Here is a 16,494-nt window from a genome sequence, read left to right on the forward strand (position 1 = left end):
TTTAAGTTTTATATTCTGCAGGCTGTGTGTGGAGGGGTGGATGAACATGACGCAGCAGCGCCATAACTTAAAGGGATTTTACGGACTTTTGAATTTTTATGCTCGCGATTGCCCCCTCAGGCCAAAAGCGTAACAGCAGCATAAATAGTAGGCTCGTACACGAGGCGCGTATGCTGTACGTGCACACTCCTTAACGAAAATAACAGCTGAGACAGTCCCCCGTGTGTGTGTGTGTGTGTGTGTGTGTTTGTGTGTGTGTGTGTGTGTGGCCCGGAGGACAGAGGACAGGAGAACACGCAGCTAATTAATTAAATAATGTGGTTCTGTACCTTTCTCTTCAGCACAGCCGACAAAGGTTTATGATGGGTCAGTCCTCCTGCATGCTCAGATCATTCCCTTCCCTTGCTTGAAAAATTGTTCCAAAATGAAAGTTGAACCCACATCTTTTTTATCTGTGAATTCAATGCCGTTCGGCGAGTCTCAAATAAAAATTTGGGCATCTTACTGTAAAAAAATATACCATTAATGTAAAAAAGAAAATCTAAATAAACTATATTCACATCCAGAATCAAACCCAGGTCTTCTGCACGAGAGTCCGATGTCTTACTAGGTGAGCTACAGCACCAGTGACATCTTTTGTATCTGTAACATTTATATCCTTGATGACAGCTGAAACAACGTCCAAAGAACGGTTCAGAGTGAAAATGGCTATTTTGTTGCTAATTTGCAGGAAATATCTAGAAGAAAGTTCTACAGAAAGTAGCTAAGGGTCCTCAGAAATGTAGCTAGCTTTGTCACTAGGCGTTAGGAACAGCGACAAAGTGGCACTGCCTCTCTCTCTGCTGCTAAAGCTACAGATAGCAAATGCTACGGGCGATGCCTGAGCGTGAACGCGCATGAAGCAGCCTGCTCGACCCGAGCATCTCTCTTTTTCTGTGATTTTACAGAAAAACAGGCAATCACAGTAAAAATGCCAGGGCTCATTCTACAGGACCAGGGCATTGCAGGAGAACGTATGAAGAAGACATTTATTATTTCTATACATGTTTTGGCTGTCAAACTTCCATAATGTCCCTTTAAAGTTCAGGTTTACAACTCTAATGACGGTAAACGGCGAGATGTGGGGCCGCTGCAGTAGTGCTTTGTCATAATGTAGTCCCAAGTCTAAATCAGCTCCTGTAATTCCTTCATGCTACTTAAGTTAAGGGGCAGCAGCAGCGGTTGTCCAGTAATCAGAAGGTTGAAGGTTCGATTCCGGCTCTGGACAGAGATGGGCCCAACCCACCCTGCCTGCTGGTGGTGGTCGGAGGGACCGGTGCCGCCCTTGTTGGGCAGCCTCGCCTCTGTCAGAGCGCCCCAGGGCAGCTGTGGCTACATCGTAGCTCATCACCATCAGTGTGTGAATGGATGAATGATACACTATAGTGTAAAGTGCTTTGGAGTCCTTACTCTGAGAGGCACTATACAAGTGCGGGTCATTTATCATTTATTTTCATTTGCAGTTGATTCGATTACTGAGGTAACCCAGAAGAATTAGGATTGTTAACGAGTGATTTTCAGCTAAATGCTAGCTGTTACCATTCACTTACATTGTTTATGCTAAGCTAAAGCTAACAGAATACTGCCAGATTAGGAGTGGGCTGGTTACAAAATGCTTTTTTCCAATTGATCTAACTCTTGGTAAATGTCATGATCCGCCCCAGCCTCCCTGACTGTCTCTCCTGCCCTGATTTGCCTAATCGTTCTCACCTGTCCCTGATTACTCTGCCCATGTGTTCCTGATTCCCTTGTGTATTTATACCTCCCTCCTGGTTGTTGTCTTTGTCGATTCATTGTCGTTGTCCATGTTCGTTCGTCCTGTTGCTCCCGTCCTACAATAAACAGCTTTTTATTTTTTACATCCGTCTGCCTGCTCATCTGCCTCCGGAACCCACCACCACACATGGTCTGCCACCTCCACCCGCAGAACATGACAGTAAATAGCAGCAGATTAAATTTCCCTCAGAGGTGGAATATCCCTTTAAAGAGAAAGAGAGCTAACCTTTAGATACATGAACTTCTGGAGGGGTTCATACCACAGCAACAGAACCAGGCCTGTAGGAACCGCCCCACACAGAAACGTGCTGTCGGTGTACGGGTTTCTAGCTGCAGGAAACACACACGAACATCTGACCAAACAGACCTACAACAGCCTCTCTGGAACTTCTCAGGACGACTTTTGAAGCACTTACCTACACTGCACCTCCTGCAGCCTTTAGTGTCAGATATTTTCACAGATATGGCAAATTTTCTACAAGTGAGAAGTTCCCAGTTTAGAAACGACACGCCGACTCGGGTTTCAGAGAAGAACACCAGCTGTCTCCAAACCTGTGGATGATCCTGTCGGTGAAGCGGTTGGTGCTCAGAGACAAACTGCCGTGCTTCTTTTGGAGATGTCCTCTCTGTTCAAACAGAGCGGTCAGGTTGTGGGAGCAAATCTGGGACGATTTTCCTGCACAGAGGAGACGTTCTGATGATGGATGAAGTCACAGTGGGGCAGCAGCACCAAAACAAAGGTACATGTAGGCAGTAAGCTGGTGGTGTAACCTTCAGCCACTAAAAACCACTAATGATAATGAAGAATTAGGGTTCCAGCTCTATGCAGCATCTTGTAAGGGACACAGACATCCTACGTGAATCACGAGTAGAGACGGGAAGGGAGCAGCAAATGCTGAGCAAGCAGAAATAAAAACCCTCTGACTCGGGTTGGTGCCAACAGGGGAACGATCAGATCGGTCAGATTTGACGGTTTCCGGGTAAAATGATCAGCAGGTCTCAGACCTTCCGTGTAGGATCTAAAACAGGGGTGTCAAACTCATTTTAGCTCAGGGGCCACATTGAGGGAAATCTGGTCCCAAGTGGGCCGGACCGGTAAAAAAAAAAACAAAAAAAAAAACTTCAGATTGTTTTCTTTGTTTTAATACAATCAATATGAAACGAGGCTGGAGCCTGAGGACAGTGTAGTACAAGTACAACACCTGAAGTGTGCTTGAAAAATTGAAAAAAAAAAAAAAAATCAATACATAATAAAAACATTCATTAGTGATTCCAAAGAGCTTACAGATCACATGGCTAGATCAGTTTCATGCAGTACTTAAAGTATATTTGACTCATTTTACTTAACATCTTTTAGCTTTCACCAGCACATCAACATCAGGAGTCACATCCTGAGTGGCGGCCAACTTCAGGATGGGATTCAAGTTCTTGTGTGAGCCTTGAGCGCAGCTTTGTTTTATTTATACTCATTACAGAGGAAACTTGCTCACAAAGATATGTTTATTTTCACTCTACATTGTAAAGTATGAAAATAAAGTTTTCACAACCATCTCGCGGGCCGAATTAAACCCGCTTGCGGGCCGCATCTGGCCCGCGGGCCGCATATTTGACACCCCTGATCTAAAACCTTTACTGTTCCTGACACCAAAGTTCAGTCCTGTGCAAAAACTCTCCTGCATCCGACTCAGCGCAGCTCCAGAGGCGGTTTCTTCTCATTCCAGAACATTTTAGTTAAACATGTGAAACGTTTGTTGAACCAACACCGCTCACATCTAAGCATGCTTTAGGGTTAGGTGACGGTGTTTAGAGACATGACGTGAATCCAGCAGATATTACCTGAGACAGACATCAGCACGTTGTTCATGACATACAGCCAGGTACACCTCTGGGGGAGCAGCTGTGGAGAGGACACAGAGTCACTTTGGGAATGACCTTTGACCTTTCCCAGACTGATGCGCAGCAGCAGCTCCTTGCTGACGTATTTCCTCCTTGTGCTAACACACAGCTGTATGCTCCAGGGCCTTTCCTGTGGCGCGGTATGGGGGCCAAAATTAAGACTACTGCCCAGCAGCAGGAGGCTATATAAAATCTGAAGCAAACTACCGACCTGATGAATGATAAGCTGGCGCTGCTTACTGAGAAACAGCACCTTTACCGGCGTTACTACTAGATACGCTAGGGACTAGCAGCCCTCGGCTGGTCATTAACTGGTTCAAACACTCCCTCTGCTGTCTATTAGCATGGATAGGCTAGCGTTAGCCTGGACGGGCTGGTGTTAGCATTGGAGAGGCTAGCCATTAGCATGCCTAGGCATGCCACTAGCTGGATTTCCTACCCCCTTGACGGACCTTAGGCATGGATAGGCTGGCATTAGCATCGGAGAGGCTCTCTGAGACATGCTAATGGTTAGACATGCCCCCCCCCCCCCCCCCCCCCCCCCGGCTGCACCCCCTCCCGTGGTCCAGCCTAACGTTTCTGGTCCAGCTGGCTGGTTTGCTTCCTTGGCACCCAGCTGGCAGTGTATCCCTCGGGGTTGGCCGACAGCAATAGAAGCAAATCCAATCTCCACCACCAGGACTATGCCGACAGCACAGCCCCTTAGGACGTCACTTCCTCTTCTTCGGTGGGGTAAAATGGGTTTCACGCTGCAGCAACTGGAGGTTCAAACTCTCCCATCTCCTCCACCTGGACTCCAGCTCCAGACCAGAGTTCCAGCTACAGCCTTCCCCTGTGGCTTTGCTCAAGGTCCACATTTTTCTTGTGTTCCCACCTCCTGAGGATCCATTTCCTGTGTTCCTGCACCTCTTCCTGTATCCCCAGCCTCTTACGGCCCGTCGACTTCCATTCCTGTGTCCCCAGTGTCGGTTCTAAAGGCTCTGCCAGTCCCCGCTTCCCCAACGCCAGGTCCCAAGAATTTGCCGGCCCCTGAGGTTCCTGTACCTTTGACACCGGCCCCCCCAGGGCTCACTGGGCCCCTTCGTGACTGTGTGTGCTTGGCCCTGTGTTTTGTGTGTGTTCTTGTGTTTATGGTGTTGTTTCCCTCCTGCCTGCCCCTGTTGGGTTGTTTTTGGTTTTTGCCCCCTGCGCCCGCTCCTTTGTTTTTCTGGTCCTGCCCTTAAGGTGGAGGTTATGTCAGGAGGTGTTTTCCAGCCCCTGCCATCTCCATGTTTGGTCTTCGCCAGCAGTGGTATGTCCAGGCCGTGTAGAACGGGGAACCCTGTGGTCTCCTGGATGTGCCTGCCCTAACACTGGATAAAAAAACTTTACACCTCCCCATGACAGGAATCCATCATGTTTGAGTTAAGTTGTGATTTCTCTCAGCGCGCTTTGCTTCTTGACGAGAACACACCTTACCTTTTCTAGAGTATCCTCATGAAGCTCGTTGAGGTTCAGTGTGTAGATTCCCTCCTCTGCTCCAAGAATAAGATACTGATCTAAAGTCGGAAAAGCTTCTATTAAAGCAAGCTCAGCTAACATAACATCTACTCAGATGGCAAGCGTCTAACCTCGTGTTTTGGGTAAAATCCAGGTGACGGCACAGTGGATCTTAAGAGGACAGCCGTTGAAGACTTTAGAGAAGCAGGCTCCCATCTAGAGAGCAGAGGTCACCCGGGGTCATGTTACCAAAGGCATCCTGTTCTTTGTTCTGAGCTGGTCATTTGTCATTTTGCACCTAAGTAACTCCAAAATATTAGCAAGCAGAAGTTGGTTTGTCAAAAACAATGGGTGTGTCCGAATCCACGGGAAGGATGCTTGTAAGGACTGCATTTTGAGGTCGATGATGTCACAGCGCAGCGACGAGTACTGTCCGAATTCCCAGAATACTCATTCTCGCGTCCTGGCTCCGCCCACATTTCGAGGATGGGTCTGTTGTATCCTCACAGAACAAGGCTATCCCAGCATGCTTTGCGCACCGGCTGCGGATTTTCAACAGGAAGAGAAAATGGGGAGAGCTACGAAGTTTTAAACGTAAGTTTGTTTAAAAACTAGCCGTAGAAATCTAAAAAGCTTAAAGTGGTTCTGTTTAGACATTTTTCATTTGTTTATTTGTTTTTAAATTACATTTTAGGCAGAAATCAGCCAGAACGAGTTTGTATCGCAGGTCCCGTTTGTGTGTGTGTGTGTGTGTGTGTGTTGAATTAAACTTGTCATTTGTTTTAGGGACAACAGAGTGTTGTTATTAAGCTTGGAGGTGAAGAGTGAAGCTGCCTTGCCAGACCGGCGAGGACCCGTACTCATAAGCATCCTGCTCCTGGGTTCGAACACCCCCCCAGTGTACAGCTCGTTCAGACAAACCATGTTAACCATGAGGAGGGTTTTGTTGCTGGTAGCATGCTGTTAGAGGTCACACTTACATGGACTTGAGGGGTGGGAGGAAGTCCATGAAAACCAGCTCTCTAGAAATTACAAAGGTTCCACAAACAGGAGTGATGAAGACACGAGGCACCAATCAACATTTCCTTTACAAATAAATCATCAAACGGTTCGAACCGAGTCATTAGAGTGTTATTAGGTTAGCAAGTCACACCCAAGCTTCTCGTGGACAGATGTAGTGGTCTCACCGAGTCCTCGGGCTTCTTCCTCAGGGTGCTCCACTCAGGTGAAAGAGGTGTCTCTCTTCTCCCCACGAGGACCTTCTTCTCTGCTGCTACAGCAGTCTTCGGGGGCAGGCGTGGGTCGTGGTGGTGCTGACTGATGTCCTGGGTAGCGGAACACCTCGCCAAGACTTAAAGGACAAAAAGAGTTCATGAAAAAGTTCCCACCGTTTGTTTTTTACTCTTTTATTGTGAGAAAAAAATCAAGTTCTCAGTGTTTCCTGGTTGCCACTAAAGCCAGACTAAAGCCTGATTCATGCTTCTCCGTCTGCGTCAGCGCGGAGACACGCAACGTCCTTGCGGACCTGGCGGAGAGCTCCGCAAGGACGGATGGAGTCGAGCTCTCTTTTCTAAACATCCATCAGTCGAGACGGACAACGCAAGCTTGTGATTGGTCAGGACGCGGCTGTTGTCTACGCCGCCGTTATTGCGCCGTCAAAAACATAAAGAGAGCCGAGGATAACTAGCGGCAGACACGGAGAAGCTTGAAGAAGACCTCGCGAAAAAACTCTAAAAACATGAACGTTTAATTCTCCTGTGACTGGAGGAGTGAAAAGATACGCAGCAAGCGTTTTATTTGTGGACGGAAATGACAGGAAACGTGGGTTTAGAGGTGGCGAGCGCATGAAGAGGTGGAGGAGGATGAGAGACAAATTTGTCCGTGTTAAAAGTCTCTTATGTACAAAAAAACACAATATTAACACACGATCTTGGACCGATACATGACAGGATACCACAGAACAGCGCTACGCCCTCTGTTGCCCAGCCGGGGAATTGCGTTGCAACACTCCCCAGGAGACGGAGAAGTAAAAGAGCAAAACACTTCCGTCAATCCGTGCGTGTCTGTCCCTTGCGGAGCTGACGGAGAAGCATGAACCAGGCTTAAGCCCAGACTAAGCTACCTGTCCGGGTCAACCTTGGAGACTTATAAACTCTGATCTAAAACCTGTAGGGTTAGAGTCCCTCAGATTCGTTGCTTGTTTGAAAGTGTGTTTAATTTAAAACAAGCTTGTTTAAACTCAGGTCTGACAGGAAGGTGTCTGTGTTGCACCTGAAGTAGAACCGGAATCAGCTGGAACGGCGCTGTCTGGGCCAAGTGTGCAGCTGGGCCTCAGGGTCAGGTCTCTGTCCTCTGAGTTGGGCGTTAGCGAGCTGAAAGCGGGGAGCGAGGCTGTAGGACTCATCAAACCACTCTTCTTACCTCCCTAAGGAAACAGCAGCGTGCAGATGACTCAGTCTGATGAACACACACTGTTCACTCGAGCCTAGAGACGATTTACGCGTGTGGGGTGAGTGTGTGATCTGCTCTGTCTGTTGGGTTTCTTCCTCAAATATCAGAGCGAAGACAGAAAAGTTCTTACTCACATCAGCAGGTGGCGCCCTGCGGATGGTTAAACTCCTGCAAGACAAGAGATCAACAGTCTCATCACTCTAAACCCGAACCACCAAATTCTGCATCCGAGGAGAGGAAGCACCACCACACCAAGCCGGACGACAGAGGGGATGGCGGGGGAACGGCAGCACAAAAACACCTCAGACAAGCAGACGACGAGGACTCAAATCTGCATCCATGTCACCGTTTCAGGGCAGCATTGGCAGTGAGTGAGCACAAACCCCCCGATCACAGCAGAGACACCCACATCTTCATCTTCATCACACATTTATTTCAGCCGATTTCAAGTGGGAGGGGAAAACACTGCTGTTAGGAGGAGCTGGGGGACGGGCGTGGCCTACCTCATCTGCAGAGCTTCTTCCACACATTCCAACAGGCTCCTGCAACAGGAAGACCTGCTGTTTATCTGACTATAGGCCTGGGGGGCCATGGAGGAGAGAGAGAGTGTGTGTGCATGCGTGCGTGTGTGCGTGTGTGTGTGCGTGTGTCCTCAAAGCCTCTGGTGCTAACCAGGTTACTGCAGAGTCAACGAGTGAGTGGGTGAGATGAACAGTGAAATGTAAAATCAACCTGATGTGGCACCTGGTGACTGTTTTAAACACGTTATCGTCATGGGAACGCCTCGGAGCGTAGCTGAAAGCGGTAGAATCTGATTTTACCTGATTCAGCCTCATCATCCATCCTCACACAGGTTCACATATCTATTAGCAGCTGCAGCTGCCATCAGATGTAACATCTGAACATCTCCAGGCAGAATTTCCATAGCAGATTTAATCTCAGTGTGGAAAAGAAAATGACACTTACGGCGCGTTGTCCTCGTCCTCAGACAGACTCCAGTCGTCGTCGTAGGAGTTCTGCGGAAAGAAAAGCAATCCAGACGCTTTGGTTGCATGAATGAGTGAATCATGGAGGTCATCAACGTGCAGAACAGACGCCTTTACCAAGTTAGAGTAGGGCTCCGTGACTTTTCTCACCAGAGGCCTAAACTTCACCAGGTCAACTGGAAAAACAATAAAGAGCTGTGCTGAAACAACCAAACTACAACAAAACAAATTCATGTACAAAAAAAACTACAACAGGAGGAACCAAACTACAACAAAACAAATATATGTATAATAAAAACAAACTACAACAAAACAAATATATGTACAATAAAAACAAACAAACTATAACTGGAGTAAACAAACTACAACAAAACAAACGTGTACAACAAAATCAAACTAACTACAACGGGAGTAAACAAACTACAACTAAACAAATGAATGTACAGAAAACATTCAAAAATTACAACAACAAAACACATATGTGCAACAAAAACAAACTACAACAAGAGTAAACAAACTACAACAAAACAAATAAATGTACAACAAAAACAAACAAACAAAACAAAACAAATATATGTACAATAAAAACAGACTACAACTGGAGTAAACAAAATACAACAAAACAAACAAATGTACAACAAAAACAAACTACAACTAAACAAAGAAACACATATATGTACAACAAAAACAAACAAACTACAACTAAACAAATTAATGTACAAAAAACTAACAAACTACACCTAAACAAATATATGTACAATTAAAAACAAACAAACTACAACAGGAGTAAACAAAACACAACAAAACAAACAAACGTACAACAAAAACAAACTACAACCAAAAACAACAAAACACATATATGTACAGCAAAAACAAACAAACTACAGCAGGAGTAAACAAACTACAACAAAACAAACATGTGTACAACAAAATCAAACCAACTACAACGGGAGTAAACAAACTACAACTAAACAAATGAATGTACAAAAAACAATCTACAATTAAAACAACAAAACACTCTCCAGGAGACGGAGAACAAACTGCAACAAAAACAAACTACAACAAGAGTAAACAAACTACAACAAAACAAACAAACGTACAACAAAAACAAACTACAACCAAAAACAACAAAACACATATATGTACAGCAAAAACAAACAAACTACAACAGGAGTAAACAAACCGCAACAAAACAAATACAAGTACAAAAAAAACTACAACAGGAGTAAATAAACTACAACAAAACTAATGCATGTACAAATAAACCAAACAAACTACAACTAAACTAATATATGTACAATAAAAACAAACAAACTACAACTGGAGTAAATAAACTACAACAAAACAAATACATGTACAACCACAACAAACAAACTACAACTAAAGAATTATATGTACAATAAAAACAAACAAACAAACTACAACAGGAGAAAACAAACTACAACAAAACAAATACGTGTACAACAAAAACAAACTGCAACAGGAGTAAATAAACTACAACAAAACAAATTAATGTATAACAAATCAAACTACTACTAAACAAATAAATGTACAACAAAAAACTACAACAAAAAAATACATGTACAACAAAAACAAACAAATTACAACAAAACAAATATATGTACAATAAAAACAAACAAACTACAACAGGAGTAAACAAACTACAACAAAACAAACTAAATATTTCATTAGTAAACAAACAACAACGGAAGTAAACTAACTACAGAAACTTAAAACTAATCACAACTAACATCAAGACTAACCAAACAAATGTGTGTACAACAGGAGCAAACAACAATAATAAATTACAGACTACGTCAGGAGTGAACTACAACTGATGTAAACAAACAACAGCTGAGATAGACAAGCCATGGCTGAAGAGAAAGAACCACAATGAGAGTAAACAAAAGACAAGAAATAACAAACTATATCGGTAATGAACAAACTACAACAAGTAACTAACTATGTTGAGAGTAAACCAACTGCAGCTGAAGTAAACAAACAACAATCAGGCTAAACAAACTACTGCTGATGCTAACAAACTACAGAAAAAGTAACCAAACTACAGCAGAACAAAACAAACTGTGTTGGTGGTGAACACTTAATGCTGTTAGTCAAGTTAAATATCAAATATTTGTAGAATTAAGCAACACAATTTGTTCCTAATTAATTAATTAATTCTACCTAATTATTTTAATTGTGTCAGACATCAATTTTCAAGTGTATCAGGCTTTCTTCCACAGCAGCAGCAGATGTTCTCATGCAGACTTGACCTGGAAACTCTGTTTCCCACCAGAGTGAGGACGGTAGATGTTCTCAGATTCACGCAGCAGAAGAACAAAAGCTCCCAGCCAGGAAAGGGCAGCTGGCAAAGGTCACCCACCTCACCCCAGCTGCTTTATTACAGTAACCAGTTGTTGTCATTTCATCCTTTAAGTTTCAGGAAGCAGTTGGCGTCCTCCTGATAACGCAAGAGCCTTAAGCTCATGTCAGGGTAGCTAAATGTTAGATTACAACAACTGCTTGTGAATCGGCTGATGGAGGAGGTTATTGGTACTCCAAGGTCAGAGGTCGCCCACTTATACAGACAGAAACAGTTTCACCCATTATGGTGATGTTCTGATGGAAGAAGTATGAGGGTCAAAGTTCAGACCAAGGAAGTGGAAGAAAAGAACACATGAAGTTCTTCTAACCTGTGGGGCTGATTTTAGGGCATCCAGGAAGTCAAGAAAACAAACCCAACCCGGAAGACTGAACACCCATCACCAATGCTGACCAGCAGATACAAAACACCTGAAACGTGAAACCCAGACCAGTCCAGCACCAACACCTCAGACCCTGAGGCTGAGCTTCACATTGAAGTCGTCAGTGTGCAGCAGCGAAGTGGAGGAGCAGGTGTTTGTGGTTTCAGTTATGATGCCGTAATGCACAGGAAGTGGAGGTTAACATCTGGTTGAAATACGCAGACGTGCAGGATGTGAGACCAGCCTGTTACAGCAGGGGTCTGTCATGCACCAGGCATGAGGTCACTAGTCTGTCATGCACCAGGCATGAGGTCACTAGTCTGTCATGCACCAGGCATGCAATCATCCTCTTGATGACGTCTTCTACGTCCCACATATACAGAGGACTTACAGGACGAGGACAGCCACAACCAAGATAACTGAGAGGCTTTGTCCTCCTTCATACTGTGGCTTTTACAGGGCTGAGGACCAGGGTCATGGTGGACAATGAAGCTACTCTCCAGCTACAGTTAACACTCTCACAATCACACACAGTCACAAGCAGAATGCTCACGTGTTCACGAGCACATAAGGAAATATCAGAAAAGTGAACTTCATGGACCTGACCCTAGCCTCGGGGTTATTAAGACGTATAACTGGATAGTTTAGGCTGCCATCCGTAAATCACAGAATTCATGGAGACATTTTGATTAGTTGGTGTTCAATTAGCTCTTCATTTTGAGACCTTTATGCCAATGATCCTGGAGACTTTTGTTTTGAAAGCACATCACGTTAAAAATAAAATCCCCGTCATTTAGAAAGAACATGCTCTGACGTCAGCTAGCAACAAATCGGGTTCAGTTCAATTCAGTTTATTTATAAAGCGCCAAATCAGGACCAGAGTCATCTCAAGGACCATCACATAGTAAACATTCCAATTCAGGTCAGTTCATTAAGCCAATCAGTAAAAAGTTTCCTATATAAGGAACCCAGCAGGTCGCATCGAGTCACTGACTAGTGTCAGAGTCTTTACAGCAATCCTCATACTAAGCAAGCATGCAGCGACAGTGGAGAGGAAAACTCCCTTTTAACAGGAAGAAACCTCCAGAGGATCCTGGCTCAGTATAGAGCTCCGGGAGTTGACGTCACTTCTCCCGGCATGCAACAGTTCAAATTGAAACTGCGCCATCTTGGCAGGCAGAAACCCGCAGCTGGGCTATTTGTTATTGTCAGAAAACTCAAACAGGAAATATGGTAGATTCCTGTTGTGCCCCAGGATGCAGAACAGACGCGGACAACATAAGAAATGAGCCATCTACAGGATTCCCCAAGATCCGGAGCGCCGCAAACGTTGGATCATTGTAATAAAACGCGCTAGTGACCGGGCTAAAATGAAGCTGTGGGATCCCGAGAGTAAAGGTTTTCACTTATGCAGCGACCGCTTCATGTCAGGTACTTAAACCAACGTTTCCTCAACTGTGTATGGTATTTATTTTAAATGCTTTTATTACGATTCTTAGTGGGCTTCCTAAACTTATTATGGCGGGGCTTTTTCTGTCTTATTACTCATAGCAACAAGTAAACGTCACGTAAAACGTTGCCTCGTGAGTTCTGCGTGCTGCCGTTTACGTGTTTTATGATCACAGCAATTAACCGGCTAAGCTGTATTTAATTTTTAAGCAATGGTTGATCAATTGTCAGATCACACATAAAAAGCACTTTGGATTGCTATTATCTGTCTCACCGAGTCAGATCTCAGACAGATCCTGAGACGCTCCTGCCTGACATATTTATTTTATTCACGGAAAAAAATCAAACTAGTGATTTCTCTTGGAGTTCAGTTTATACATTCAAACAGCACAGCACTCTATTTAAACTACTTACATGTAAATCTGTTATTTGTCCATCCATCCATTTTCATCCGCTTATCCGGAGTCAGGTTGCGGGGGCAGTAGCCTAAGTCGAGAGGCCCAGACTTCCCTCTCCCCAGCCACTTGGGCCAGGTCCTCCGGGGGAATCCCAAGGCTTTCCCTGGCCAGGTCCGGTAAGAAGTCCGCTCCGACAGCTTCTGGCGTTTTTAAAAAGTATCCCGGGGGCACGGTAAGGGTCAGAGATGTTTAGTCTATTTAATTTCTGACTGTATAAAACGATTTCTTCGGTTTTAAAGTGTGAAGTAAACTCCGACGAAGTAAAATCCAAGCCGATCCCGTTCATGTTCATGTTTACGATCCGTGTTTGTTTACCTTTTATGCCTGCCAATATGGCGTCTACTAACTAGAGTCACGTGGGGTCCGGAGCTCTATAAGCAGCCATCCACCATGACTCACTGGGGATGGAGAAGACAGAGCACACACGCACACGCACGCGCACGCACGCACACACACACACACACACACACACACACAACATATATACTATACATATATATAGGTGTTGACACAGTCTGTGACTGCTTCAGCTGGAGTCGGTAAACAAAGGAAGATGTGCAGCACAGCCATCAGGTCTCAGCTGAACCAGGAGTGGGTTTAGGGCCTCTGCTGGCTGACGTAAACCAGTAGCTGTGGACCATAATCTCTTGTTGCAAACAGCTCTGAACCAGTGAGCTGCTAATTAGCATATTTTGTACTGTTGGTGGTTTATTAGCTGCTACACAGTGCTAGTATACATAAAACCCGTTGGATATTGAGGTAAAAACTTAATTTTCAGTGATCTATTTTTGAGTTGCACGCATGGACCCACAAACAGAGACAATAATTCAGGTATCAGAAGCTGGTCCAAGCCGTTTGAGGCTCGGTTAGCGTGCTGTTGACAACACCGCGCAGCCCTGTTCAGCTCTCAGGCCCTGTGGCTACTCAGTCACCAGACCAACCTAATCACACGCCTGCTTTAAAATGCTCCGGATTTCATGTGCGTGGTTCTAAGTCACCATTAATTGCTTAATAACAATTAAGCGCTGTGATTTTGATCAGAAGAGTCTTCTCTGTGGGGTAACTGCTGGTGTCCGCCAACACGTCAGCTAAAAGTCCAGGGATCTCCCTCAGCTTTCACGGAAACACGAGTCACGTTCAGACGACTGGTTTCGGAAAAATCTGCTTCCACAGATTTGGATAAATGTGTGTGTGTGTGTGTGTGTGTGTGTGTGTGTGTGTGTGTGTGTGTGTGTGTGTGCGTGCGTGCGTGCGTGCGTGTGTGTTCAGAAGGCTGTTGGCTCACATTGTTCCTCAGACGGAGTCCTCTGGACAGACAGATGTTTTCCTGCTGATTGAATCTTGTCTGGAGCCACTTCCCCGACCTGTCAACACCACAACCGGTCAGATATGTCCCGGACCAGAGCAGCTGCAGGTCTGATGCCCCCCCCCCCCCTCCCCCCCACACACACAGAGGACAGCACACACACTTGTTTATACCAGATATTTCAGATGTAGCTCCCAGATGTCAGGAGCACATGTTTCCTCTGGACTGTATTTGAGTCCAACTATTGGTTTTATGTATGAATCCTTCTAACACCATCGTGATGACATCACCATGGGACTGCACCATACTGGTGTTCTGGTACTACACGCTCTGACCAGAGTTCACTACGGAGGAGTTCAGCCCGTATTTGTGTTTGCATTAACCAACAACCTGATGCCCACAGCAAAAATAAAGACAAATGAAAGCTTTTAGGCCCTAAATGGGTCACTGACCTCCAGCTCGTGGTCGTCCATGTTGTGTGTGGGAGAGTTGTGCAGCTCAGGGTTGTTGGCCGTGTCCAGCAGCTCGATGATCAGGTTTCGGGTCAGCAGCTGAGTCACAAACGGATGCTGCAGGAACAAGAAGCACGTCAGCGACCGAGAAACTGGACTAGCAACATGTTTCTAATCTCAGTTTAGAACCATCGACTCTGTGGTTTGTTATGACTTTAAATGCATCTTTAAAACGAGCTCGGATACGTTAGAACGTAGAGACTGTGAACTTCAGAATGAACCCTAAATATGGAGATTCGTGGAGAATTTATTTCCAGATAAAAACTAAAAGTTTTATTCTGAGTTTGAGTCGGAGTTGTCACACATCAGATTAACAAAAAGGTTCCTGAGACGCTGAGTGTGACGAGTGCTCCGGCTCCAGACACGAGCTCATCAGCAGCGCACGGCGGGTTTAGGGTTGACGTCCTTTCAGTGGCGCTAACCTGCAGCAGCGTCTCCGCTGATGGCCGTTTTCTAGGGTTTTTGATCAGAGCCATCTTCACAAAGCTGTGGAAAGCTGCAGACCTGCAGAGAGAGACATGAGAAGGTCCTGAGGCACGCACCATGAAACCCAGCAGTTTGCTGGCCTTGAACACTTTTTCATGTTTTAACAGTTAAACAAACAAGTGGGTTATTTGCAGAGGTGGAACGAGTACGAACATTTCCTGCTTAAGGACGAGAACCAAGACTTGATGATTTTTTACTCAAGTAAAAGTAAAAAGTATCGTGAATAAAATTTACTCAAAGTAAAAGTTACTTAGTTACTATAGCTGCCAGCTGAGCAGCTGATAGGGATGACCCTTAATTGGCTCACAGAATTCATAAATAAGCCACACCCTTCCAGAGAAAAAACTATACATATTTCTTTAGTCTAAACCAGGGGTGTCAAACTCATTTTAGCTCAGGGGCCACATTGAGGGAAATCTAGTCCCAAGTGGGCCGGACCGGTAAATTAAAAACAACTTCAGATTGTTTTCTTTGTTTTAATACAATCAATATAAAACAAAGCTGGAGCCTGAGGACAGCGTATCCAAAATAGTACAAGTACAACACCTGAAGTGTACTTGAAAATTTGAAAAAATAAATAAATAAACATTCCTTAGTGATTCAAAGAGCTTACAGATCACATGGCTAGATCAGTTTCATGCAGCACTTAAAGTATATTTGACTCATTTTACTTTACATCTTTTAGCTTTCACCAGCACATCAACATCAGAAGTCACATCCTGAGTGGCGGCCAACTTCAGGATGTGATTCAAGTTCTTGTGTGAGCCTTGAGCGCAGCTTTGTTTTATTTATACTCATTACAGAGAAAACTTGCTCACAAAGATACGTTTATTTTCACTCTACATTGTAAAGTATGAAAATAAAGTTTACACAACCGTCTCGCGGGCCGGATTTAACCCGCTTGCGGGCCGG

General features: G+C 44.7%; 1 protein-coding gene across 3 annotated transcripts in view; it reads right to left on the bottom strand.

Moving 5' to 3' along the window:
- The window catches only part of map4k2 (mitogen-activated protein kinase kinase kinase kinase 2), a 53,048-nt gene that overhangs the window by 2,759 nt on the left and 33,795 nt on the right, over positions 1-16,494 (bottom strand). Inside the window, exons 11-26 of one of the 3 annotated variants that reach the window (XM_054734147.2) lie at positions 15,519-15,600; positions 15,037-15,153; positions 14,564-14,642; positions 8,745-8,803; positions 8,608-8,657; positions 8,145-8,183; positions 7,776-7,809; positions 7,462-7,615; positions 6,378-6,541; positions 6,171-6,212; positions 5,322-5,406; positions 5,170-5,249; positions 3,652-3,712; positions 2,368-2,491; positions 2,232-2,290; positions 2,042-2,145 (exon numbers count right to left, since the gene is read on the bottom strand). In XM_054734147.2, the coding sequence (XP_054590122.2) occupies positions 2,042-2,145; positions 2,232-2,290; positions 2,368-2,491; positions 3,652-3,712; positions 5,170-5,249; positions 5,322-5,406; positions 6,171-6,212; positions 6,378-6,541; positions 7,462-7,615; positions 7,776-7,809; positions 8,145-8,183; positions 8,608-8,657; positions 8,745-8,803; positions 14,564-14,642; positions 15,037-15,153; positions 15,519-15,600 (1,333 nt within the window). The remainder of the gene's footprint in view (positions 1-2,041; positions 2,146-2,231; positions 2,291-2,367; positions 2,492-3,651; positions 3,713-5,169; positions 5,250-5,321; positions 5,407-6,170; positions 6,213-6,377; positions 6,542-7,461; positions 7,616-7,775; positions 7,810-8,144; positions 8,184-8,607; positions 8,658-8,744; positions 8,804-14,563; positions 14,643-15,036; positions 15,154-15,518; positions 15,601-16,494) is intronic. The other 2 variants (XM_054734151.2, XM_054734157.2) reach the window with 2 other exon arrangements.

Source organism: Nothobranchius furzeri, chromosome 3, assembly GCF_043380555.1.
Source record: "Nothobranchius furzeri strain GRZ-AD chromosome 3, NfurGRZ-RIMD1, whole genome shotgun sequence".
Lineage (NCBI taxonomy): Eukaryota > Metazoa > Chordata > Actinopteri > Cyprinodontiformes > Nothobranchiidae > Nothobranchius > Nothobranchius furzeri.